At 41.5% G+C, this 25,004-nt stretch overlaps 1 protein-coding gene across 5 annotated transcripts in view; it reads left to right on the plus strand.

The window, feature by feature from the left end:
* LOC144943456 (la-related protein 4-like) overlaps positions 1 to 25,004 on the plus strand; it is a 58,069-nt gene that overhangs the window by 13,393 nt on the left and 19,672 nt on the right. For 3 of the 5 annotated variants that reach the window (XM_078870888.1, XM_078870891.1, XM_078870890.1), the window contains exons 3-5: positions 20,151 to 20,307; positions 23,292 to 23,459; positions 24,535 to 24,625. In XM_078870888.1, the coding sequence (XP_078727014.1) occupies positions 20,151 to 20,307; positions 23,292 to 23,459; positions 24,535 to 24,625 (416 nt within the window). Of the gene's footprint in view, positions 1 to 4,630; positions 4,698 to 20,150; positions 20,308 to 23,291; positions 23,460 to 24,534; positions 24,626 to 25,004 lie in introns of those variants that run through there. The other 2 variants (XM_078870892.1, XM_078870889.1) reach the window with 2 other exon arrangements.

Raw genomic sequence — 25,004 nt, forward strand, 5'->3', positions numbered from 1 at the left:
TCTTACAGCTCAAGAATTTGGGAGTTCCACAATTCAATGTGATCCACCAACCTTGGCCTTAAATGCTGGATTACAGGTGCATCCAAATAAAAGCGTTCACATTTATTGTAACAATTTGAATAATTTAGTGATTTTATTTGGATATTTATATATCTATTACGTTCATACGGTGTTAAGGTTGAGCGAAAATTGATCTAAATAACCTTCAATTATGGGTTATATATGCAACTACAGCATGCCTGAAAATAATATGCAGTATTTGCTTATTTTTTTCAATGGTATATTAGGTGCAGCCAATTTAACAAAATTAAGATTGATAGTTTCATACAGTTAAAATAAGCCGCATTGGAGATGGCCGACATGGCCTGTGGTGAATGTGTGCGAGCCCTGTAATGGAACAGGTAGATACAACCTAATGAGGAGCTTAACATGCCAATTTTGGCAAGTTTGAACACGTGGCACAGCCTTTGTCCCCATCTACGCAGTCTTTATGTACAGGTAAGCCTCGGTGAGTCTAGTATTTTCCTTAAGAAGGGCCCTGCATTGGGATTGTTTCTTTCATAAGTGTTTTTGCATGTGGGAGAAAACTGGAGTTCCTAAAAAAAACACACACACACACATGAGGGGAAAATATTTAAAGCCCCGCAAATATAGATTTTATCTTCTTGTATATCCAGATTCTGGTTATCTCCCAGCCCAGCGATTGTGGGAATTTTTTCCATTGTCAGTGTTGCTTTCCAATGGTATTCGCAACTATTAGCAGTTCACGTCAGGGGGCGGAACGTAGTGCAGAAAGAGTTTAGAGGCAGAGCCTTGGCTTTCCTGGGCCCCCCCTCTGACCCAACAGCCCCGGCTTTCAGCCCATGCAGTTGCTGGTCTGAGGCTGGACACACTCCGGCATACTGCTGTGGACGTGTTGGACAAGCAACCAATGGCAGTGGGGAGTCGAGAAAGTACCACCTTATCAGGACGTCCCACATAGAGTACAACTCATCCATGAAGTAGAGGGCCAGATGTGGGGAACTACCACAGGACATCATCCTATGCCCTCTTCAGAGGAGAATCTGCCTGAGGGCTGAAGTTCCCAGAATGGGAGGAGGCCGTGAGGTGTATCCGATAGCCGGCACAATCTGTCTACGTAAGTGGAGCTTCTGCAGGTCATTATTTTCTCTCAGACTAGAAGGATTCGGTGTAAGTTGTTGCACCATTTGTGTGGAACAGTGATAAAATTCACTATCCAGCAAATAATTGAGCTTCAACGGCACAGGGGGGGTGGTGGGGGTACAGCTGATATCCAGATAAAGGTGGCTACAGTCTGCACGATCCAGTTTTTGAGAGGACGAGCCATTTGCGCAACAATTCCTCAGCGGGGACGAGAGGGAGGCGAGGCGGTGCTTCACATCGTGGCCCCAGATCTCTCCACCGAGGCAGGGCCAGACAATGGCAAGAAGCTCGCGTGTTTAACAAGCCCCCCCGGTATCGAAGGCAACAGGCATGCCGCTGGACCAGCGTATGCTGGATTTGGTTCACCACGAGTGGGGGAAAACCAGGGAAGAGTTAAAGCCTTAGGGATATTAAAAGAGGTTCTGCACCTTTATGGAGGACCAGGATGAGGCTCTTATGGGGTTGCCCTTGTTTGATGAAATCATGAAAAAGGCCGGCCTGCTTCACAAGCCGTCGGTGACAGGGACCCATTAGTTCTCCTGCCTGATGTGCAGTACAGGGCCGTGAACAATGAAACCTTTCTATTGAACCATGTTGAGAGGATGGAACGTCGGGGAACCTCCTTCCGGCTGCATCCCTATTCTTTACGGTGGAAACCGTGGTTACCAGAAGTGGCTGGCACGAGTCGGACCTTCCGGTATAGTGGCTCTTCTTGGAAGCCCGGTAAAGCTGAGGGGGTAGAGTACAGGAGAGAGGCTTGACTCCCAACAGCGGAGGTGACGAGGCCTCTCTGTCTGGCTCCTTCAATTTGGGAGGACAAGCCCCCCCCCCCCTTCTCAGCGGCCGGATGGATGATTTTCCGTAGTTTGCATAAACCTGGGCGAGAATGACCTGCAACTAATGGGTGCTCCAGATCTTCCCATCAGGGCAACGACCTGGAGTTTATCGGCGCCCCTGCGACAGGTTTTTGCAGGGAGTCTCGGTCCCCTCTGGATTTGAACATGGGGGGAGGGGGGGGGGCGTTCAAGCAGAAATTTCAAGGCTCGTAGTTCTTGGGCCCATAAGGAAGGTCTCCATGGACCAGTGGGGGGTCAGGATTCTACTTGATGTTCTTTACGGTGTCAAAAGCCTCAAACTCGGCCATTGGGGTTTGCATTGGAACGGCACTCGTGACAGGGAAAGATATCCTCGTGCGCTGTGACATCACGGCAGTCGTCATGGTGAACAAGCAGGGGTCACCAAGGTTCAACAAGCTTTCGCAGGAATCGTAACCTGTTAACGTGGGCGGAGTAGAACGTGAGACTGTTACTGGTTATGCCGGGCATCTCGCGGGGGGTCGCCAGCGAATGGGTTGAGCCGGGAGAGGCTTGACCCTGACGAGTGGGACTCTACTTTCATCCGAAAGTTTTCGGTTTTTGTAAAAATCTATGCAAATGTTCCCCTAAGCCCATGGAACGCACTGGTACAGCCGTGGCAGTGTGAATTATTAGATAGTGTACATAAGACGGTCAATACAGGCAGAACAAATACGATGAAAACTAATAAATGAGAATCCACAAACAAGACGGTTAATTCTTGATGTAATTCATGACCCTCAATCGTGAACAATTAACGTTACTTTCGAGGGTGTCGAGGAGAGCGAGTAGGTTTAATCTCAATGTCGTGAATTCATCTCGAAGTGATCTACAATCGATTAGAGTAGGGGTCCGCCCTAACAGGCCACGGACCGGTACCGTCCGTGGCCTGTTAGGAACCTGGCCGCACAGCAGCAGGAGGTGAGAGCGGTGAGTCTGTGCGTGGCCCCAATTATTTTATTATTGACCACTTCCATCCACGCCTCTTTTCCCGCACTGAGCACTTGTTTCAGTCACAGTGTTAGTAAGCCCACAAGCTGATAACCCTTTGGTTCTTTCGGTAAAGTCACGTATAAAGAGAAAATAATAAATTAAATACTAGCATACGACGTTTTGATTGAAACACAAGCAATCATCATCATCAGGTATACATGAAATAGAAACACAAATCTAGTATACTTAGAAATGTAATGTAATACAACAGAGAGTCGGATAACATAACAGTCAACACCCTACCTGGTTGATTACGTTCTTCCTGAGAATGCTAAATTTGAGAGAGAGATAAAACACAGAACCAGAGACATATAGAACGTAATCAACCAGATAGAGTGTTGACTGTTATGTTATCCGACTCTCTGTTGTATTACATTACATTTCTAAGTATACTAGATTTGTGTTTCTATTTCATTTATACCTGATGATGATTGCTTGTGTTGCAATCAAAACGTCGTATGCTAGTATTTAATTTATTATTTTCTTTTTATACGTGACTTTACCGAAAGAACCAAAGAGTAATTCCTGCAGTCACAAAATCTCCAAATTAAGTATTAAAAAACAAACGTGGCTGGAGAGCTTATTTGAAAAGGGGGAAAGACCCAATAATGACACCCGCCCCGGTCCGTAAAAAAATTGTCTTCCACCAAAACGGTCCCTGGTTCCAAAACGGTTTGGGACCGCTGGATTCGAGAACACATTGACACGAGCAGGATTCCGATATCATGAGGTTGGCTCTCGCATTGCAAAGGCATGGAGGGGTTCTGTTTACTTGATATGATTTGTAAATGACCTTCATAAACTCTGTCATGTGTGAACGAAGGTGACATTTTAAATAATTATTTGACTGTGAATGATTAAAATCCGGTATATTTGAAAAGTAATGTATTCTGTCAACATTTTTACGTTTTTTACCCAGCATGATTAATAAGGTGCATGACAATTATTTTGCTTACTACAGTTATACTTTTCACCATCGCGCACATTTTGTCAAACATACATAGCATAAGCCACAGACGTCGCTGCATTAAATCGCGCCGCACGTTATTCAAAGTCTGTGGTGAAAGTGTAGTTAAGGTATAGCTTTAAACCTATTTTGTTTGCCTGGTGTCTCAGATAGTTGTAACCTTTGTTCGTAATTGCTCAAAGCTGGCATTGAAACAGTTTAATAATTGACTAATAGTGGCTGACTTGGCAAAAGGTGTCCCTCTTTAGCAGTGCACGAATGTGCTGTCAGGTGCCTATGGACTTCGAAACAAAAGCACAGCCTTTGAAGAACAATCCATCAATTGCCTCTTTCTCTGGAAAAGAAGTCCAGGATTGAAAAGCAAAACCCATTAAGCATTACAATACCACGAGCTTTCTGAATGCTGTATATTGGTTGCTCAAAGCAGAGATGTGAATGCGTTTTCCCGATTTTATTTCCACATGTTAACCGACAATCTGCGGCGATGGGGCGCAGCATAGTATCAAAGTGACCTCGGGCTCGAAAGGGACCTTTATTGTGAAAAGTGGGTCAGACATTGACTTGAAAGCCACAGGAAGCACCAAGGCATGCTGGTTCCGCCCAATGCTGCGGCATTGGCTGACAAGCAGCCGCCTTTGCCTTTTCAGTCTAAACTCGCGTGGCAAAGCCGTCTCGGTTACAATAATCAGCTGTCTCGGAGCATGCTGCTGTACGTCGAGGTGGGTAGCCCAGTCATTCGAAAGCGCGCTCTCTCTCTCTCTTGCCACTGCATCCCTTTGCTTGGCTGCGGCAGCAGTAGTTGCTGCTGGGATCTGTGCCAGACTTGGGTCGTCATGAGCATCGCGATCCGCCAAGTGTTCTCGTGTGTCTGCGTGTTGGCCGTCGCTGCGCAAATTGAGCAATGTCGCTGCGCTGGGTTATTTGGACACGTGCTCTTGCACCAGTCCTTCTCGTCCCTTCCTTGAGCAGCCTGCTCCCCCCCCACCACCACGCCGTGTGTATGCAAAAAGGGGATTTGCAGATTTTCTCCAGTAGGCTTGCTGCCAGTTTAGCGAACGCATCGGTCAAGTTGTGGAGGCTGTTTTTATGTTTGTTTTTATTGGGTAATTTTTTTTTTTATGAAAGGAAACCAAGAGGAGAGAGTTTTATCAAAGGTATGTTTATGAATTACTGAAACGTCGTACAGACTCGTCGAACTTCTGAGGTTAAATTGAGCTTTCTAGAACGTTCCAACTTTCCGAGCAGGATTATCTGCATTAGAATCGAGTGTTGAAAATGCGTTTGTGTGTGTATATATATTCGGCTTAACATGCAACAAGCAACCTTTAGTTTTTTATACTCTGTAGATTAGGAAATCGTATCAAACGTGTGGGCCACTTTATAATGCAGTTCTCATTTAAATGTCCATTGCTCTTGCTTACTACGTCCTTGTTGCACGTGAATGTTGGCTGTACGATATTTAATATAATGAATACATCTGCTTGGTTCTTTCGGTAAAGTCACGTAGAATGGAAATAATAAAATAATACAAATATAAAAATTTTGTGTTTTATTTTTTTTTATTTTATTATTTCCATTCTACGTGACTTTACCGAAAGAACCAAGAAGATGTAATCATTATATACAAAAATATTATTTTATTATGTTTTAATTGTATTATTTCCATTCTACGTGACTTTACCGAAAGAACCAAGAAGATGAATCCCTGCAGTCACGAAAGCTTTAAATCGAAATATAATGAATACATTCGCACGAATTGTGTCCATACACAAGTGTGGAAATGCTTTCGGGATATGGAGTAGTTTTGTTTCTGTTTGAGCAGGGGGGCGGCATGTGCGTGCAAATCAATTTCTCGTTTCTAGTCTGGTGCATCTTTCCCAGTGTTACCACTTTCTGTTGAGTGCAGGAGAGAATGCGGCTACCTCTCTACAACATTGGAATAATACTGTATTTATATACGATGCCATTTTACGTAGTAGTTTTTTTTGCTCATTATACTTGGGCAGATTTGCCGTTCGTCCTCGTGTTTAGAAGCTGGGAATTGTGAGAAGCCCCTGAAAGTGTTGGGCTCTACTAATAAGTTACACTTTTGAAGTTGTATAGTGTAGCTTCAAGGTTATACAGTAACATTTTGGAGACCAGTATTTGACATTTGTCAATAAGTAAGCCAGTCTCATGAATGGACATTTAGGGGTTCCATCAGCTGCTTCTTGCACACACTTAGGATTCCAAGATTTTTCTAGCAAGGAAGAGGTATGTTCCATCACGGTTGTGGTGGTGAAGCTTTAAATTACAGAGTAAATCTATCATTGCCCTATTTTCCCAATAGCATTAGAAAACATTCCTGTAGACAAGCCAAATGTAACTTAAAATTACCATATTTACTGAAGCAAGTATGATCAGTATTGAATTAATGCTTTACATCTCTGGTATACCCATTTCTGTTGAGTAAATTGCTCTCGAGGGGTTTATAAGGGCTCCCAAATATTTCCTCTTGATGTAAACCCCAACCACCATTGAATCCAGTTGTGTTGCTAATGTCTGTTGTGAAATTGAGCAGTTACAGACGGTGCTCCTACTTAGGCTGAAACGTTGGCTAAATAACTGACCATTGCTTAATGCCTCTTCTTCATCACTCGTTTGGGCCACCACCAGGGGCACATTGATGCGTGCTGGTGTGTGACACCATTTGTGATTGCTCTAAGCTGTGTGACCCCGCAGAGTGCTGTGGTCGGAATAATGGTTTCCAGCAACTTGTGATTGCCCGCGGCTTTTACTTAATGAGTCTGACGAGCATCTGCCTTGGAGTTAATGCAAAATGAGCGTGTTCCTCTACCCCCCCCCTCATTGCTGACGCCGAGTGAATTTAGGTCACGTTAAACAGATGTCACTGCAGCAAATTTGAGTCGTTGATAACGCGGCTGTGTTTAACCACATCGAAGTGTGCCGTTAGGCCTTCTGTTGGAATAAAAAAAAACTATCCCTTAATCTAAGTCTTGTTCTAATACCGTTAACCTTTCAGTGTCTTATGTTCTAAATGTGAATAAATACACTTCATCAAGACCTTTGTGCTGTTTACATCTATTCCGGCAAGTGCCTTTGCAAATGTCAGCAGTGCAATCTTCTTTTTAGTTCGGATTTTATTTTAAAGCAGGCTTAACATTGCATGTGTTTTTCTGTTTAGATTTTTTCTCTCCCAAATATACAGTGACTGTGCACGAGGCAATGATTATTGAATTTTTGAAATAGCCCATCCATTATTGAAATTGCTTCTTCCAGAAACCTGTAAAGGCCCCCTCCTGCTGTTTATAAGCATGAATATATTTGAGTTTCGATCAACATGCTCATTCTCAATGAATGCAAGCAAGTCATCAATGTTTTCTTCTTACCCCCGAGTATATATATAGCAGTTTGTGTGTGTCTTTGGAAATGAATAACGAGTGTTTGAATATTTCTTGGCAAAGGCTACGAGGATGGAATGTGCAGTAAATACACCACCCCAGTTTACGGCGCGGCTGCGTTGCGGAAAGATGCGACGAAAGCATTTCGAAATGTGGCAAAAGAAAGCAATTACACGGGGTAGGTGGAAGAGAAGGCTGAGAGGCGACGGATAACGAGAAAGGACGGCACGTGCAATGCTGTCAGCGACGCAAGTGTGGGTCGGGGTGGCGCAAATCGGGTGGTGGTATTCATAATAATGCGACGACGTATTTGGGAAACAACGTAAAAATGGGGTGACATAAATCCGCGTATTACTGTGCTATTATATTCTTGGTTTTTTCTGTAAAGTCCCGTAGAAGGGAAACAATAAAATAATAAAAATATAAAACAATAAAATTCTCACGACGTTTCGACTGCAACACAAGCAATCATCATCAGGTGTGAAAAACACAGCAAGAAAATTTGAAAAAAGTGTGCTATTCTTAACCCATATGATTAGGAAATCCAGAAAAATCAATATACTGTTCGTCCAAACTGTATTTGTAGGATACACCATCAGCTTAAGTAGTAATAATTAACAAATCTTAGTTCACTTTTGTATGAGGGACATTGAGAAGTGGCTTACTATTCTTCACAGCATAGGCCAGCGCCAATTAGTAATCTCGGACCGCTTCTGGTATTATTCCCCAATTATGCTAGCGATGGCTGGGAATCGGTTACTAAGTTCATAGTTCAGTGTGTTAACCACTGGCACTGATGGGTGTATGGAAATGACGTTGTTTTTTCTAAGTAGCATTTGCTTGTGAGCTTTTTTGGCGTATTTTAAAGTTTATACGACATAATAATTTATGGGATGAATTCCCAATAATATTGCAAACATTTTGTAGTCTTTTGTCGAACATTTATCAAATATAAAAGTTTACATAAAAACAGGTGACTAAGATGCAGCATCACTTTTTCATGTGATTAGGTAAGGTCACATGGTTTCATAATAAGCTGGGTACACCAATTCAGTAAAGTGAGCCTCTGCTTAGCTACAATACATTTTACAACATATCAGGAAATGTTTTTAATGAATCAAAATGCTAATTTTGGAAGGTGGGTGTAAAAGGGCGCCTCAGTTGCAAAACTGTCATCCGTAGTGGAAACGGGTCAGGGTTCTCAAACTTAAAGCCATTAGAATAAAAGTGAAGCCAGGAATCTTAGACCAATCAAACTAATGTGCACGGAAGCCATACAGAGAGCTTGCGCTGTTTGAGCAAGTAAAAACCAGCACCGGTTGGTAGTAAGCAAGAAATGGGAGTAATTTGAATGCTTATGTTTTGCATCACTGAATATTGTAAAAAAAAACTGAGAAAAGTACTGCAGCGCTTGTGCATGGGGAAATTTGTTGCATAAGCTTTTAATAATTCATCCACTGTCGAGGCAAACTATAGCCGTCAAGGCACATTTACAGGCATACACAACCACAATCACAAGATGATATGTTTGAGGTCTTTGAGAAAAACTTTAAAAAATATGCAACTTGGCGAAGCCATTTCACATGCAAAACATGTCCACTCTTCTCTTGTATTATGCAAAAGAAGTGGACATGTTGGCGAGTCTCGTTGAACATAACATTGATATCGAGCATCCGTAACACTTGCACATCCTAGGAAAATATGTGATGCAGTCGTGTCTTAGTGTTGAAGTTGAAATAACATAGCAACAAGAGACTTGGATTTACATGAAGCAGGTAGCTCATTTGACGAATAAATTATGCTAAATATTGACCTTTGACATATGATTCATCTGCCATGTAAGGTCAGGCCAAACATTACTACTAGCAGTGCATGCAATACTATGAGCCTGGGTTTAACGGGAAAAAACTAACAATTCCTTAGTTTTATTGAAATATGTATTGAACGTGATGGTTTGTACACGTGTGGAAGTTTTTCACTTGCCAGCAAATAAAATCAATCTTCTGTAGTTTTGTAATCACGAATGTTTACGTAAATTGCACAATTCTTTGGTTCCCAAATATATAATCTAAGCTTTCAGTGATTGGTGTTGGGTGATCCCTCCATTAATTCCAAACATTCTGAAGACAACACCGTTCGGTGTACTGTCACTGTAAAGCAAGTCTCGGATTAATCGTAAAGTTCTATGTGTTTTTTACAGATAAAATTCCAACAACATATAACCAAAAAATGCTTTTGCGTGATTAAAATTCACCATAAATAGCCGAAAGGTAATTTTATATCCACATGCATCATCATCGGGCATGACCTGACCACTGCATAATGAAAGTCTCCTCACGTCACCACCCCTGAAGTTCCACAATTCCATGGCCAAATCGATCTTACTCGTGCACATTAGCTCATCTCATCACTTCGTCTTCGTGCCTGTTCCTTCCTTTGGTTGTCAGTCCATTGTTACTATTCTTGCTGTGCGGCTCCGTGCACTATTGCACCACTGCGATTTGAAGATTTGTCAATTCAAGGTTGGGATTCGAGAATAATAAAAAAAATTTCGTTTGCTTTGTCGTTTGTCATCTCGGCCATCATCCCATCTTGCAATGTCACCTTCCGAAGAACACTTTCTTCGCAATCAATGTGATATCTATTGTGTACATTATCTGATCCACGTATTCCTATTCATGTTACTCGGCGTAATTCCCAGTATGGGCATCTCTCCATGCTTCTTTGTAATTATGATAATAGTAGCAATTCTCTTTATGCCTATTTTTCAAGTATAATTTTCAGAATTTGTTTTGTCACTGAATAACCTTGGTGACATTATCACCATCCCCAACTCTTCTGATTTGCATTTTGTCCCTTTTTATATTGGGCTTTTAAATTATATTTTCCCGTTGGTTACATTAGGTCTTGTTGACTGGTTCCGTGACATATTTCACATGTATGGATGTTTTGAAGTGGCATTGCCATCACTCATGTGTATCTCTTGTCACTGGGGGGGTCTATTTCATATATCTCTTTAATCACACTGATCTGTATAGCCTTGTCTCAAATACAGCATACGTTCCACCAGTAAAAAATCCTGCATGATGCTGTTTTGATAATTTCTATAACATTACAATCTTGGATGACTACTTAAGTTTCCACTGATATAAATGCATTTTCATAGTCTACAAAATGTTGGCATTGTGGTACTTGATATTAATTTATCTTAACGAGAATCTGACACACAGACACACAGAATGTATCAAATACACACACATAGACACACACACACTGTGTGTGTGTGTCTATGTGTCTGTCTATGTGTGTCCTCTCTCTGCTTGTGTGTCTGTCTGTGTGTGTCTCCGTGTCTGTGTTTTGTCTCTCTCTCAAATTTAGCAATCTGTGGAATAACGTAATCAACCAGTTAGGGTGTTGACTGTTGTGTTAGCCGACTCTGTGTTGTATTTCATTGTATTTCTAAGTTTTCTAGGTTTGTTTTCTACGTGATGACGATTGCTTGTGTTGCAATCGAAACATCGTATTCTATTGTATTTTCTTTCTACGTATTAATTCTTAGTTGTATGACATGAATTCTACACGAACACTGGGTCTCCGGATTTATTATCAGTAGAATAAAGTCGTTGATGTGTAACTGCTTGGCAGAGGAAAGTAAAAAGAAATAATAAAAATGCATGCTCTAATGAGCTCAACATTTGTAGGCAGGTGTTTCTTTTACTATATCTGTGGGCCATGAGGATTGCCCAAAGGACAGGTGGAGGTGAATGGATTTTGGCTAGGTGTTAAACTTGGCTGTGCATATGGAGCTGCAGGTTAGAAAAACATCTTTCATGTTTGGCTTGTTTGCTCAAACCCTGAAGGCTCGTGGAAGGCTTTCTTACAGCTGAAAGTTTTAGTGTTAGGAGGTAGCATCATTTGAAGATTTATCTTTTTGGCAAACAAGCACACTGCAAGGTCTGACATTTCACAGTCATTTTACCTCTGAGAGTAAGAACCTGTTTATGCAGAGCTATTAGGTGGAAAGATTAAGATTAAGCATGTGTACACTCACTCCAGTAAGTGTACATATGTTTTACAGCATGTACAAGCGGCGTTTTGGTGCCCACGGTGTTTCCTTGTGCAAAGGGGCCGAATACAAAATGTGTTTTGAGTTGAAGAGAATTTGGTAGTGAATGCAATTACATTTAATTTGACTGAAAAGGTGTTAATGCTCAGATGGTTTGGAATTATTTAAAATTGTGTACACAATGAGATTGCTAGCCATCTCTTTTGAAAACAACTTGAATGCGAAATTTACTTTTGTTAGATTTATCTGCATGCTTTGCTAAAAGCTCCAAGTACTGTGTTTATGGCAGTACATCACGGCCATTTTTCATACAGAAAGTCAAGTGCCAGTACATGGCTCCAGCTTTGTTTACCATCAAAACAGAACTGTAGTTCAAAACTTATTTTCATAGTTGAGAGACTTCTTTGTGAGCTGAGAGCAAAATAAATATTTGCATTGCATTTTTAGAAAGTAACATGCATCGGTAAGTCTTCCAAAGCATATTCGTGCTTTGCGGAACAATTCGTTTCAAGAAATTGCCTTCGCAACCTTACCCGTTCATTCTTGACATGTGGTTCAAATGTATCAACTTTTAATTTGAGCTTAGTACCACTCTGATAATGCACAGTAGAACTGTCAATCGAGTGATCCATGTATAACACAAGATAATGTCATATCGTTGCCAAAGATGAACGTCTGTTATCTTAATCAAATTTCTAGTTGCCTTACAAAAGTTTAAAGTGTCCATCAAATAGTGTAGAATCTATCTGTAAATGATAGGTTTGGAGAGTCTCCCTCTTTAGCAAAATTGCCTGCAGGAAATGAATTGCGTGCAAGAGATGGTGGCTAACGACAACCAGTTGAGCACTCTGCTTTGTTTTGTTTGCCGTGTTAGGTGAGTCAGCTGCGGGGAGGAGAGGTATGCTGTCGACCAGGGCCTTGGCGATGGATGGGGCTCTTGCTTTTGCCGCATGATATGATCTCTATCCTCCGTCTGTAGGGCCATCGATCAATCACTTGAGAAGCGTTGACTTTTCACGTGTGGTGGAGGCACAGATTTTCCACACTGCAGAGCAGCTGAAGAGCATTGCTCATGGCTTATCCATTGAGCAGGATGCGTTGTACGGCTAAAATCCTTGATACATATACATTTCTGGCCATGCAGGAATTGCCATTTTTCGAGATTGTATCCACATATATATTTAATTAGCACAATAACATAATGAACACTATATCCAAAAGATGGTACATTGTTATTATGGCTTGTGCAGTTTCGTGGTCCAATTATCCATTGAGATGACGGTCACTAATTGGTCACAGCAGCAAAGCGTGAACTTCGAAGTAGAAGTGATGGATCCCTAGGCCACTCATTGTTCAGCTGCTCACATTCATTTTCTGGGTAAGCGTATCCCATAAGCTGGATAATGGCTTACTCAATGGGCACTGAACAGGACATGAAGGCAGCATAATTTACACTTCCGTTGGGTTGTTATTTCCCACACTAATGACTCAACATAATTTTTACGAATAGCTATTTCTTTCCACTTATTGTACCTGGCTTGGTGTGCCAACTTACTCTTTGATGCGGGAGTTGTAAAAGTGGTCGAATTTGCATTTAGTGATTTCCAGTTCTCCGAGATTGACTAAGTATGTAACCCAAAAGATACCACTAGTGTAATTTCCATGAAAGGACATTGATAATGTGCTTTCTGTTAACAGTGGTATCCTTGGCAGAACTTAGTTCTGCTCATATTGTCCATTGGTGGTGTTTTACAGACTCGTCCAATTTAATTAAGCGTTACGCTTCCAGGAATTCTGGCTGTCCAAAGCCAAATATAGGTGACGCAGCCATAATGTTTAGCCGATTAAAAGAAATCTATCCCAATTCGTCAGGTTTATCCTTCACATGATGGCACAACCACACCCACCTAATCTCTGGATGCGTCAATCTTAGTTTGCGGCAAATGTTGAAGCGTGGTGCAATGTAGTTTGGGCACACGCAACCCTATTTTGTTAATGGCACTTTTCGGTATAGCCTGCAGTGTTCATGACAACCAGCATGGGATGAGTTAAGTTGCTGCGATTTACTTTTGAATGAGAAGTGCACAGCTCGATGTCCATATGTTTTATGGAGCATACCCAACAGTGGTGGCTTCCCGTGTATAGGCTTGATGATGAGGTTTATGTAAAAGGATTGCAGATTTTCTGGTGTATCACTTTCATTGGGCTGTGAAGGGGAACTCAGAGCCAGTTTAGTTTACAGTAATGCCATGTATTTGAAAACTATTTTTGTAAGTAGATTTAGAAATTAAAAGGCCTTAAACAAACGGTTTTATGCCAAGTTTTTTTGGATAATGACTGCAAAGTTGCATAAACTAGTTTGATGCCCTAGTTAGTTCAAGTGATGCTACTTTATTTGGGGACTAGACTGATTGAGGCCTTAACCTAAATCCCCTGACTCTAATTTCAACAGGTGATAAAGAATAAGTGTTTATCCATTGTATTGCTTACTGATAGTGTATTTGGAGCTTGTTATATTCAGTGGCGAATTGCCCGATGATGCTGGATGCAATTACCAGCGAAACGTCGTACTCAAATTGTAAATGTTGTGGTTTCACGCTTCAACACACCGGTGGGCTAAAGCAGTGAACTATTTGTCTTTTGTCAACGTGACACTTTTTTACTGATTGGCCGTGTCGGGTGGTGGAGGGTTACGACACATTTATAAATAACGCGATCTAAACCCAAAAACGTTGATTATGAGTTTGCATGTTCTTCCCATAGCCATGTGGATTTTTTTCAGGGTCCTCTGGTTTTTCCCTCCACAGTTATAAACATGCGTTTAGAGTATTTGGCTGCTATAAATGTCCACGTGATAAGCCACTTAGTTGAGCTGTCATTTGTGGCCATGTCGCTTCAGTAAAAGAGCTACATAGCTCAGTGGGCCTCACCTGAATTTTTAAAAATAGTTTAGTTTAGTCAAATCTTTTCATTAGTGCTATGTTGGCTCTGTCGACAGATGCAATGTCATTCTTCCCTATTCCTTAATTTCATTGGAAAATGTTTATTCTAATAATGGGCTCTCCTGGTTCAACCAAATCGATGTTAACCGACCATGGCCATGTTATGCACTCGTGGCCATTTGCTGACAAATGCCTGTGCCCTGAGGCTACAAGCGTTGGGGGGCAAAAAAAATAAATCACAATTTATACAGCACATGTCTCAATTCATGCTAATTTTTAGGAAATGTTAATGCAGCCTTAAAAAGGCAGATGCCGTTGTGGTCTCCTACTGCACGGCTTAATGCTTACATGAAAGGCGTTTTGCTGTCCAGCCCTAATAATGTGTTCATTGTCCTGTCCCTGCTGCTAGTGATGATGATTGGCATAGTGTTTTGACTGTACGCTTACCCCGCCAATGTGGGCAACAGTTGGGGACGCTCAAAATTCTTTGTGAGAATCCAGATGGGCATAATGAGCCATATGGCATTAAAGCAAACATTTGTGGAAAGTGTGGTGATTCATGGTGATGGATACAACAGTTTCCATTTACATTCAGTTTTTTTTCTCTCCCTGCTTTCTAGTTTCAATAAAGGCACTGTTGCTTTTTGTTATTATGGATTTAGCGAAGGAAGTCTGTGCTGTATATATAATACATTGTGATGCGCTCGTAAGTCAAATTTGAAGCTGCACATGTATTTATATATTTGCTGCACATACTTAAATGCTCAATAATTTAATTGAACAGATCAGAATGTGTTTTTTTTAATGACGATAGGGTGGCATAATTGCTGCATGTAGCAATCAAAGAGTCTGACCCATCCTGTTAAATTGTCCAGGAAAACAAATCTCCTTAAATGTCATGTCTCTCATCATTGGTCGTGTGACACCTTTGTACACACAATGGGAAAGTTAAAGCGTGGAACGGAGTGAAAAGGGCAGCGTGGAGTGTGATGTGGCTTGAAAAAAAACTGGCAATGTTAACGAAACACTGGAGCATGTTAATGACCCGAATGCGTTTCCAATTCGTTTGTTTTGTTGAAGAAATTTTCGCTAAATATCGTCATGGAAACCCAAATGGAGTGGCAGTCTCTACAAGAGAGAGAACACCGCCTCACCTGTGCTCTTTCAACAGCCTGAAACTTTGCTGATTTATATTACGTGGTACACAAAAGCCGAATTTAAGTAATTGTATCGTGGTTTCGGTTAAAAATTTGCTGAAATGTTAAAATTCCCTGCGGTTTTGTTGACCATTTTATCGTTCACCTTTCTGACTCTTAACTGGCACAGGTGGCATCATCTCTGTCGGTTTGCCCGGTAAGCAGAGTACAGTTTGTCAGGCAAATGTGGACATTTTAAAATGTTTTTATGTTCTCTTGAATTCACTTTCAAATGTTCGATATGCTCGGAGAACATTTTCACTTTAAGATTAAATCAAATGTTAATGGGAGAGTGCATCAATATGCTAGGGGAAAAAACAGACATGGCACAGCGTTTTTTATCACAATTTAATTCGGAACCATTAATCCTTAGTGAAGCTGTTTGTGTTCACTACAGATCACATACTACCTTGAGGCATGTTCAGCTTCTGTCCATTGCTGTGGGAATGTGATTCATATTTTTAACTTAAGTGAATAAAATGTAGCATTGTGTGCTTGGCATTAATTATTGTCGCTTATCGTACTTTTTTTTTATGGCTAAAAAGTATATCGTCAACGGAGGATAATTTCCTCAATTTTACAAATAGCTTTGCAGAACCCATGATTGGCATAATGCTTCCTGTAATGACGCTGGCACTTGGTGTGTGAACATCCCTGCCAACAGTTTGCCATGCGTTCAATGTTGAGGAGTTGGCAGACCATTCCTCCACTGCCTCCTACCTTGAAAGCGCGAGCCCAGAGCGGTACAACTGCTTCGGAGCTGCGTATCGTTCTAGTGAGCAATCAACTCCGGTGACTCGCCGTGTCGTCCCGCGAAGTTGTGCGAGAAGCCGAGGTTGCGACCGGTATCACTTGTGTTTTCACAGCAAATTAACTCGATGAGACATTTGTTTTTGTATGTTCCACTTTACTGTTAAATACACACTGTGTGTGGGGGGGGGGGTTATTTTAAATCACGTCAGGGTGTTTATGTTCGCCTAAAAGGTCAACAGGAAGGCTGCATTTACATATGCAGTGATGTGGGCCTAAGAGATTTTTTAAAACATTTTAATATGTTTTAGCCTCTCCCCCTCCCCCCAATGTTATTCCTTGTGTGCTATCCACATCATGATAATGACTTTATTTGAATATCTCGAATAGCTTGATAAGAGGTTTCCACAGAACTACTTCTAAAAACTCTGAAGGTGGCCTTCCTATGTTTACACATTAGGAATCCACTTTGCCGCAACTTTGCTATGATGTTCGTGCTTTTGGCATCACAGTTAAACTGATTTTTTTTTATGATCATCTAGCTGGGATTTATCTAAATGAAGGAATAACAATTAAACCATCCAAATGATGAGGTGTTTTAATGCAGTCACAGTTGACCAGGCTGAGACCAACTTGGCTGCCCCATATGCCATAGGAGCCGTGTCCTAGACACGAAGGCTGACTCCACAGTCTAGCGAACAGTGCAGTCATTGAACGACCATGACTTGCGCTGTTGATGTTACATAACGTACGCTACTAACCAAGCGCATCACGTTGGTTTTAACCTAAACACGTGGTGTCATGGCATGTGACTGAATTGTACATTTTTCATGTGGCGACACGTGTGCTTCGTGTTTCGGAGCCTTTGGATATCCGTTCAGTTATATCTGCCTGTCAAAATTTTTTTTTAAATAGTCTTTAAAGTGCTACACAAGATTTAAAAGTATGGCTTAATGCCTAATTGTGAGGCAATATTTTTTTCTATTAAATAGCGATTCGTGTGTGTTATCTTGAAGTAATGCTGCTGTGCAGTGTTTGGGTAGACATGTCAAGAAACCTGTGAACGGTTTAATTGTATTTGTTTTAAACAGTTGCTGATCACAGGCTAAAATGCTCAAAAACATCAAAAGCGCCTAATCAGAGTTGTAATTGAAAATAATTAACACGTTTCTTGAATTGAGCAAGGAATATGAGTGCTTGTCGAACATCATGCCCACCTCGCATGCGGCGAGCAGCAGCGTCAACAACTGAATATAACGGGGCCACGTTAAACCGCAAACTACTCGTACGTGACAATGTCGACCGCCCCCTCTCAGACACGCCTGAAATGCCATCGTCCATTCTGGTCTGGTCGGTGAATCGAGATGTTGACCACGGTGCTGCACCCTGTGCGGACAGCTGGAAAACAGAGTGGAGGAATGCACAGGCGACGAACAAAACACCTGACCGGTGACCCAACGGAACCCCGGCCTGGCATCTCGCTTCCTCGTAAACGCAAGTTGGAGGATCAAGAATAGGGTCCACCCTTTGACTACGGAGTGGAACAAACAATGGGCCACGTCGTTGTCAACTGCTGCCATCTTAAAACCAACAATGTTGGATGGTAAAATAACATAGACATTGATTTGTAAAATTATAAAAAATATAAACTATTTAATTTTAACAGGTAAGGGCCCACTGAGCTACATAGCTTATTTCAGAAGTGACCTGTCCACAAATGGTAGCTGAACGAAGTGGCTTATCGTGTGGAAATTTATAGCAGCCAAATACTCTAAACGCACGTTGACTCTAACTGGGGAGAAAAATCCCGGAGGACCCAGAGAAAAATCCACGCGATCACGGGGAGAACATGCAAACTCTAAATATACAGCGGGCGTCAGGGTCGGGATCGAACCCATGTCCTCCTACATACCAGGCGATGTAGTTAACATCTCGCCAACGCGGTACTGCTGTACTTAAAATGAGTTGCAAATCTCTGCACTGTGCCATATGAGAGAATGAGATATTGTGAAGCAATGGAAGGGAATTCCAAAGATGTGCCGTGCGAGGGAAGCTTTAGAATGGTCTCTGTAATCTTAAATTGCAAATTTGTCGTGGCGTTCTGTTTTCCTGCTGCACAGTTACATTAAGACATGGAGCTGTTTGTAACAGTCATTACACAAGTGTAGAAGAGGGTTGGGAGGGTAGGAATTCCACTGGGTCATGTATATTATGATTATTAGGCAGAATATTTTAGAGCTGTGGTCCACACACAAGGTAGAAATTCTAGAAGCTTCAAAAATGTTATCTTTTTATATATACTCATGCTAATTTAGAATTATATTCTTGGTTGCTTCGGAAAAGTCACGTAGAAGGGAAATAATAAAATAATAAAATTATCAAACTTTACTGAAAGCACCAAGAATATGGATCCCTGCAGTCACGAAAGCTTTGAATCAAAATTTTATTTAGAATTATCAAATGCAATTATTTTTATCTGGCAGTGTCCAGTTTCACATAGCATTGGAAATTTAGTTTCAATTGTTTTTCTTGAGTAATTCACTCGAGGGTTATTAACCTGACCAAGTGTTTATTAAGTTACACCCCTGGTTCACTTGCTGTATGATCATCCACCTTCATTAACAAACTCGTGTTGGTAATAAATAAATGTCCACGCTGTTACTGCAATGCTTTTGCATATCATACCCCAGCTGTGTTTTTATAAGTTTTTCTACAAACAAGTACTTTTTCTTTAGAACTTTTTTTGTGTTTTAATTGTCCTTCCCCCACGCCTCTGATTTAGCACGGTTGGCTACGTACGGTGCGAAAGGAGTTCCACATACTCACTTAAAAACCCATAATGTGAGAGAAAGGTGGATACCACAGAGCTGCTGGATACAACCACATTTGCCAATGTGATGTGTAACTTTGATCCTTACAGGTGTATCGATAGTTAAATTTTTATTTCTAATTTTATTGAGGGACTGTGTTGGTGTGGTCTGGAACCGTTTGTGTTGCTGCCTTGCCCAATCTTGCATTTAGTGTTGACAAATCGTCAATAAGTTGTATATTTATTCAATTTGTACTTATGTATACTTTATTTGTATCTATTCATTTTTTTTCGTGACTTGCTCACCTTTTCTACATTTTTGCAATCCCACCGTTTTCTGTATTGTTTGTAACTTGCTGACCCGCTTCTTCATGGACATTTGTGACAAAGAGCTTTATAGCTCATCGGATTCCTCCAGTCCAAATAAAGATAGAGATTCTAAATTATGATACTTCTGATACTACTTCTATCACTTCTCAGAGCTGGAATTGTCAAGTTGGGTTCAGAATCGCATGTAATGTGCTCGTTTGTTACACGTTCATTAGTGACCGGCTTGATCCTACGGTTAAATCACACGTGGCTGGCTTTGATTTCAAATCCAGGATCTCGGCAACGCAAGCATAGTGCTCTGACTCCGTACCACCCGGCCACTTCTATCCAGTGAAGTGGCAGCACCGAAGGCTTAAATAACAGACCTGCTGTCCTGCACGCTCTGTTTTTTTTATTAAACTTATTTTGCGAGGTAAGGCCCACTGATCTGTCTAGCTCTTTCAGAATCGACTTGGCCACAAATGATAGCTCAACAACGTGGCTTATCACGTGGAAATATATAGCAGCCAAATACTCTAAATGCATGTTTCTAAATGTGGAGGGAAAAACTGGAGAAAAATCCGCGCGACCACAGGGAGAACATGCAAACTCCATATGCAGACGTTGGGGTCGGGATCCAACCCACGACCTCCTGTATTACCAGGCAAGGTATTTAACGTCTCGCCACCGTGCCTGCAGGTCCCATCGAAGAGTTCCTCGGAGCTGAACCCCAACGCCAAGGCATGGCAGGTGCTGGCGCTGAGCGGAGACGAGCTGCCCTCTGGCACGGCCGGTGACGGCGCCTGGCACGACCCCTCTGGGAGCGCCAACATGGCCGCCGTCGCCTACGAGGGCGGTACGTCCAGATACCGGGCAACTCGGTGTCCTTTGTTGACAAGTGGCGCGTATGTGGTGGCAGTACAAACATGCCAATCTGTGTATTTTGTTGCACGCGTGAGTTTTCTCCTTGGATTCGGGTTTCTGCCGTGTGTTCCGGCTACTCTTGGCATCTCACATTATGATCTTTGTAATGGACACAATAAGTCGCGTTATAAAAAGAATGTCCAGTTCTATGAATAAACTTTGCGTAGTTATGTTAATGAATGCTGCATGAATTCCTATTGAACAGCGTTCTGCAGCCAACCTGATTGCACCGGTCTGTGAAGTGACTAAGCATTATGCTAAACGTGTGTCGGAAACCTGAGATAGCAACACTAGGAGAAGTAAGACTAGTACTGTATTTTGTAATAAATGCACATGTGCATTTTCACTAGCTATTCTAAAGCTATGTACTCTTATTGTATGGAATTTGAACTCGTGCCCTTGGAAACTTGGGTCATTCACATGCTCTGGCTAGTGTTGTCTCTGTTTTCATATTTAATTTATGAATAAAAAATGATTTGGTCACGTGGGAAAATTATTTCAGCCGTTCACATCCAGCACACCTCATGGTGATGGTACGTTACAGATTCACTTATACACTGGTGATTTTTTTAAAATAATGAGTTATTAAATTGTAATGAATACATCATAAATATTTATCATATCGATTTAGAAATGATCTGTTGTTTAAATGTAGTTTGGTGGACGCCCCCTGTAACCGTAAAAGCTCTCCGACCCAGCTTTGAAAGGTGTTTTAGTCCATGTGTGCGCACACATGCCCGTGTACCCTGGTCACAAGACTTAAGTTGTGTGGCAACCATGAATGTTACATTTAAACCCTAGTTTTGTCCTACCGTGGTAAAAACTTTAAACAGGCTTATATGGCCTTGTATTGGAGTGATAGATGAAAAATTAGGTGCACCAAGCCAATAAGGATAGTACATTAATTGGCAATTCACTTACAAACGAAACCCTACAAAATGCATTTTAAGACAACTTACTTTGTATTGATTGCTGGGTGCAGGTAATCACAACACCGTTGATATATATTCAAAAGCGCACTTGCTTACGATCGTAAGTCATGTGGGACCTACTATGTTTTTTCAGGCTGCGGCAAGACATGCGATGAAACTAAAAGTAGTAATCCGCATTGCATTTGAGCAGGTGGTGTTTATTTTAACAGATATTTCCATGGTGACAAATGAGCGGCCATTGTAAAGCGTTACAAAAGCCCTCGGAAGCTTTCGGCGTCATCGTGCGTAGGTAAAATTAATCAGTAAAAGGGCACATCCGGTTGTTTGGTGACCAGGGTAAGGTTTCTGGAGGGGGGTGACGATTTAATGTTGAGCTTTCAAGGTATTTGTCTCCTGTGAAGGTGCTCTTTTCACGCGAGCACTGTAAGGTTGGAGGGACACTGTTTTTTGGTGTGCCTAATTTCGCAACCACATACAACGGCGAACAAAGGTGCGCTTTGTTCTGACACACGCAAATAACACACTTCATCTTTAGTTTCTCCCCTTAAGGCAACACTAACACGATATGTCCTGTGTTTATATACTGTGTGTATTACATTAAGTGTACTACATCGTCTTTAATTGTAAGGTAAATATACGTACTCGGCTGTTGAGGTGCGTTGCATGCTTGCAAGAATAATGGGATGAAGGAAAATAAAATTAGCATGAACATCCGAGCTAATTTCTAGGATTAAGCAACTAATAGGGGCGAAATTATAGCAGTCAAAACAGTGCCTTGTATTGCAGTGTTTGTTTCACCTACACGTAAACGCGTATGGTTTTGAAATCTGTATTCATGTAATGAGTTTTGAAATTTTAATTATTCAGCAACGTCTTCCTTGGGATATTAGACCTTTAAATAAATATATTTTTTTTTTTTTGCAAAAAGTAGCAAGAAATTTGTAGAAAACCCCACGTCATAAAGAGCGCTGAGACACGCGGCTGGGATGGCTGCGTGGCCTGTTCACGTACACATGAGCACATTCTCACGGAACTAAGACAAAGTCGTGAGGTGGAAAGGAATACGTTTTCTGTCCACATTTGTCACTGGTGCCTTTTTTAAAGAGAAACTTTTACATTGTCTGAAAACCAGGTTTTTAAAATGCCTATTCAGCTCTTCTCCTGAATGGTAAATCAATAATTACTGTATTAGATTGTGTTCTAGGATTCTCTCAAGTCAAGGGGACAGCACATTTTGGCCGTGTCATCTATTGTAAGTCACAGCTGACACCACTTTTTTTGGAGGATGACATTTCTTGGAGGGATGACCTTGATAGTTTGGTGTGATTCCAAACATCAGCTCGAGGATTCCTTCTGGATTAATCAATTTGCAAATTGGAGCACAGAAAGTAAGGTACAAACTAGATTCGAAGCTTCCTTTACTGCAGGAATTACTCTATGGTTCTTTTGGTAAAGTCACGTGGAAATAAATTCAATTCAATAATAGAATACGACGCTTCGATTGCAACACAAGCAACTATCATCTGGTACAAATGAATGAGAAAACAAACAGGTCCAGTAGGTGATACATTACTTGTATAATGTGTCGGAGAAATAATTTAGTCATTGGAATGCATTTGTGGGCAAACCAACCAAGCTGGATGCACTTGTAATCATGTAATATGATCCGTTAATGATCTGCCTTAAAATTGACGCAAGTTATATTAATGCTTGAAATATCAAATGTATGCTTATGTTCATTGCAAAGATGCATAAAATATATATACTTTAGTCTCTACTCTCCCCACCATCAACCCGCACTGACCACTGTAGTGAAGTATGCTAAAAAGGCTCACGGCGTAGGGAGGCCATCATCTAGCAGTGGGCTGATGAAGGGGCTTCACGCGTATATGAAACGTTTAAGCGTATTGGTTGGACATCCTTGAGACATTTTGTTATTTAATGACCGCATTGTTCATATCAAGTTGTGTTGTCTCGGTCGCAGCAGTGTATGAGCAGGTGAATGGCGAGGTGGGGAAGTCCTTCCCAAGCATGGGAGAATCGCCAGGCTCCGTGCACCTCCAAGAGCTCACTTCCATCGGCGACCTGGTCCTCCATGCGCCCGAGACTCCGTACTCTCTCTACGAGCCAGCGCTTATCACGGGCCCGCCAGGTCTGTGGCCCTGTTGCTAGTCATGGGGGAGATCGGGGGCTCTGTTCAGTAAGCCGATGCAGGAGCGTTGACGTGCAGCAGCATGGGGATGTCTTCATCCGGCAGTGGATTGATGATGATTGATGATGATGATTGATGATTATAATGATGATGATGGAATCTGATGCTGCAAGCTTTTGGCAGTGTTAGCAGTTGGTTTGTATCGACTTGTACATATCCTTTATTTTAGTTCAGACTGTTCTCCCTTATGCATGTTTGCTAGATTCGTAAATGCCATGTTGAGTGTACATTTGTGTACACCTTAATGCTGTTGATCAGTTGTTTTTGTTTAAGTCTATGGTGGCTTCATGTTGAATAAGAATTGTCCTACATGGTTGTTTGTAAAATGCAGGCAAGGGTGTTCATATGTAGTTGAATGTGCAACTTCTTCTAAGCCCATGTCTTTATTTTGCAATAGAAGTTTATGCTGAGGGTAGTGGCAGGATGTTGTAGTGTGTGCTTGCTTTTATTAAAGAGCAAAAATGCCTTCTCGTTAAGTTATTTTGACCACAAGTTAATTAATCTATGAATATAAACACCCATAAGTTAATGATGAAGTTGTTTTCCATGGAGACACCCAAACATTTTTGCATAGGGATTTATGAATACATATTTATGTGAATATTGATGCAAAGCACTGCAGTGTTGTGATGACAGCATCGGGTAATTATTTTACCGGTGCCGTTTTGCTCATGAAAAACCATACGTATCGTCTCCATCATCGTTGCTGCTTTTGGCCAAATACAGACATAATGCTGCATTCGTTTTAAGTTCATTGTGACTCGTACAGATGTATGAGCACCAATGTATTCATATTATTGGGTTTTTCTGTAGAGTCACGTAGACATCTACGTGACTTTACCGTCACAAAAAGCTTTAAGTCAACACCAATGCATTGTTTCTTAATTTAGGAAAGGCTCATTGTTATGCAGAGATTAGGTACCACACTTGGGTACCACACTTGTCATATTTAGCAGCGTAAATCCGTGTATTGTTGTGCAACAGCCGAACTAAGTGTGTTTGCCTATCTGTGTAGTGGATGGAGAGTTGGTGGGAGACTTCCAAAACATGAGCAAGGAGGACCTGAAAGAGGTGCTAAGGAAACAACTGGAGTATTACTTTTCCAGGTAAGCCTTCAGCATGGGCACTGAACACATTCATGCAGTACAGAGGAGCACTTCAACTTGAGCCACCTTTTGCGTCTCTTGCCATGGTGGGATTGCATTCTCTGTTAATGATAATAGTTTTTTTACCCTTTTATCTGGCAACAAAACTGGAACCTTTTTTTACAAGGAGTCATGTTTGCATTGACCACAATACCTGCGGTCGGAATGCAAAGAAAACACAACTCTAATAATGTATGCACTGTCCTTGAAATTGATTGGTCCACACCCGAGACAGCTTTTCTTAGAGCCTCGTCTCACATGGTGTTGGACCAGATGACGCCAAAAGGCGCACAACTCAAAGACAATGCACCATCAGAGTATGAGAGCTCGGGGTAAACAT

The sequence above is a fragment of the Lampetra fluviatilis genome, chromosome 31 (assembly GCF_964198595.1).
Source record: "Lampetra fluviatilis chromosome 31, kcLamFluv1.1, whole genome shotgun sequence".
NCBI lineage: Eukaryota > Metazoa > Chordata > Hyperoartia > Petromyzontiformes > Petromyzontidae > Lampetra > Lampetra fluviatilis.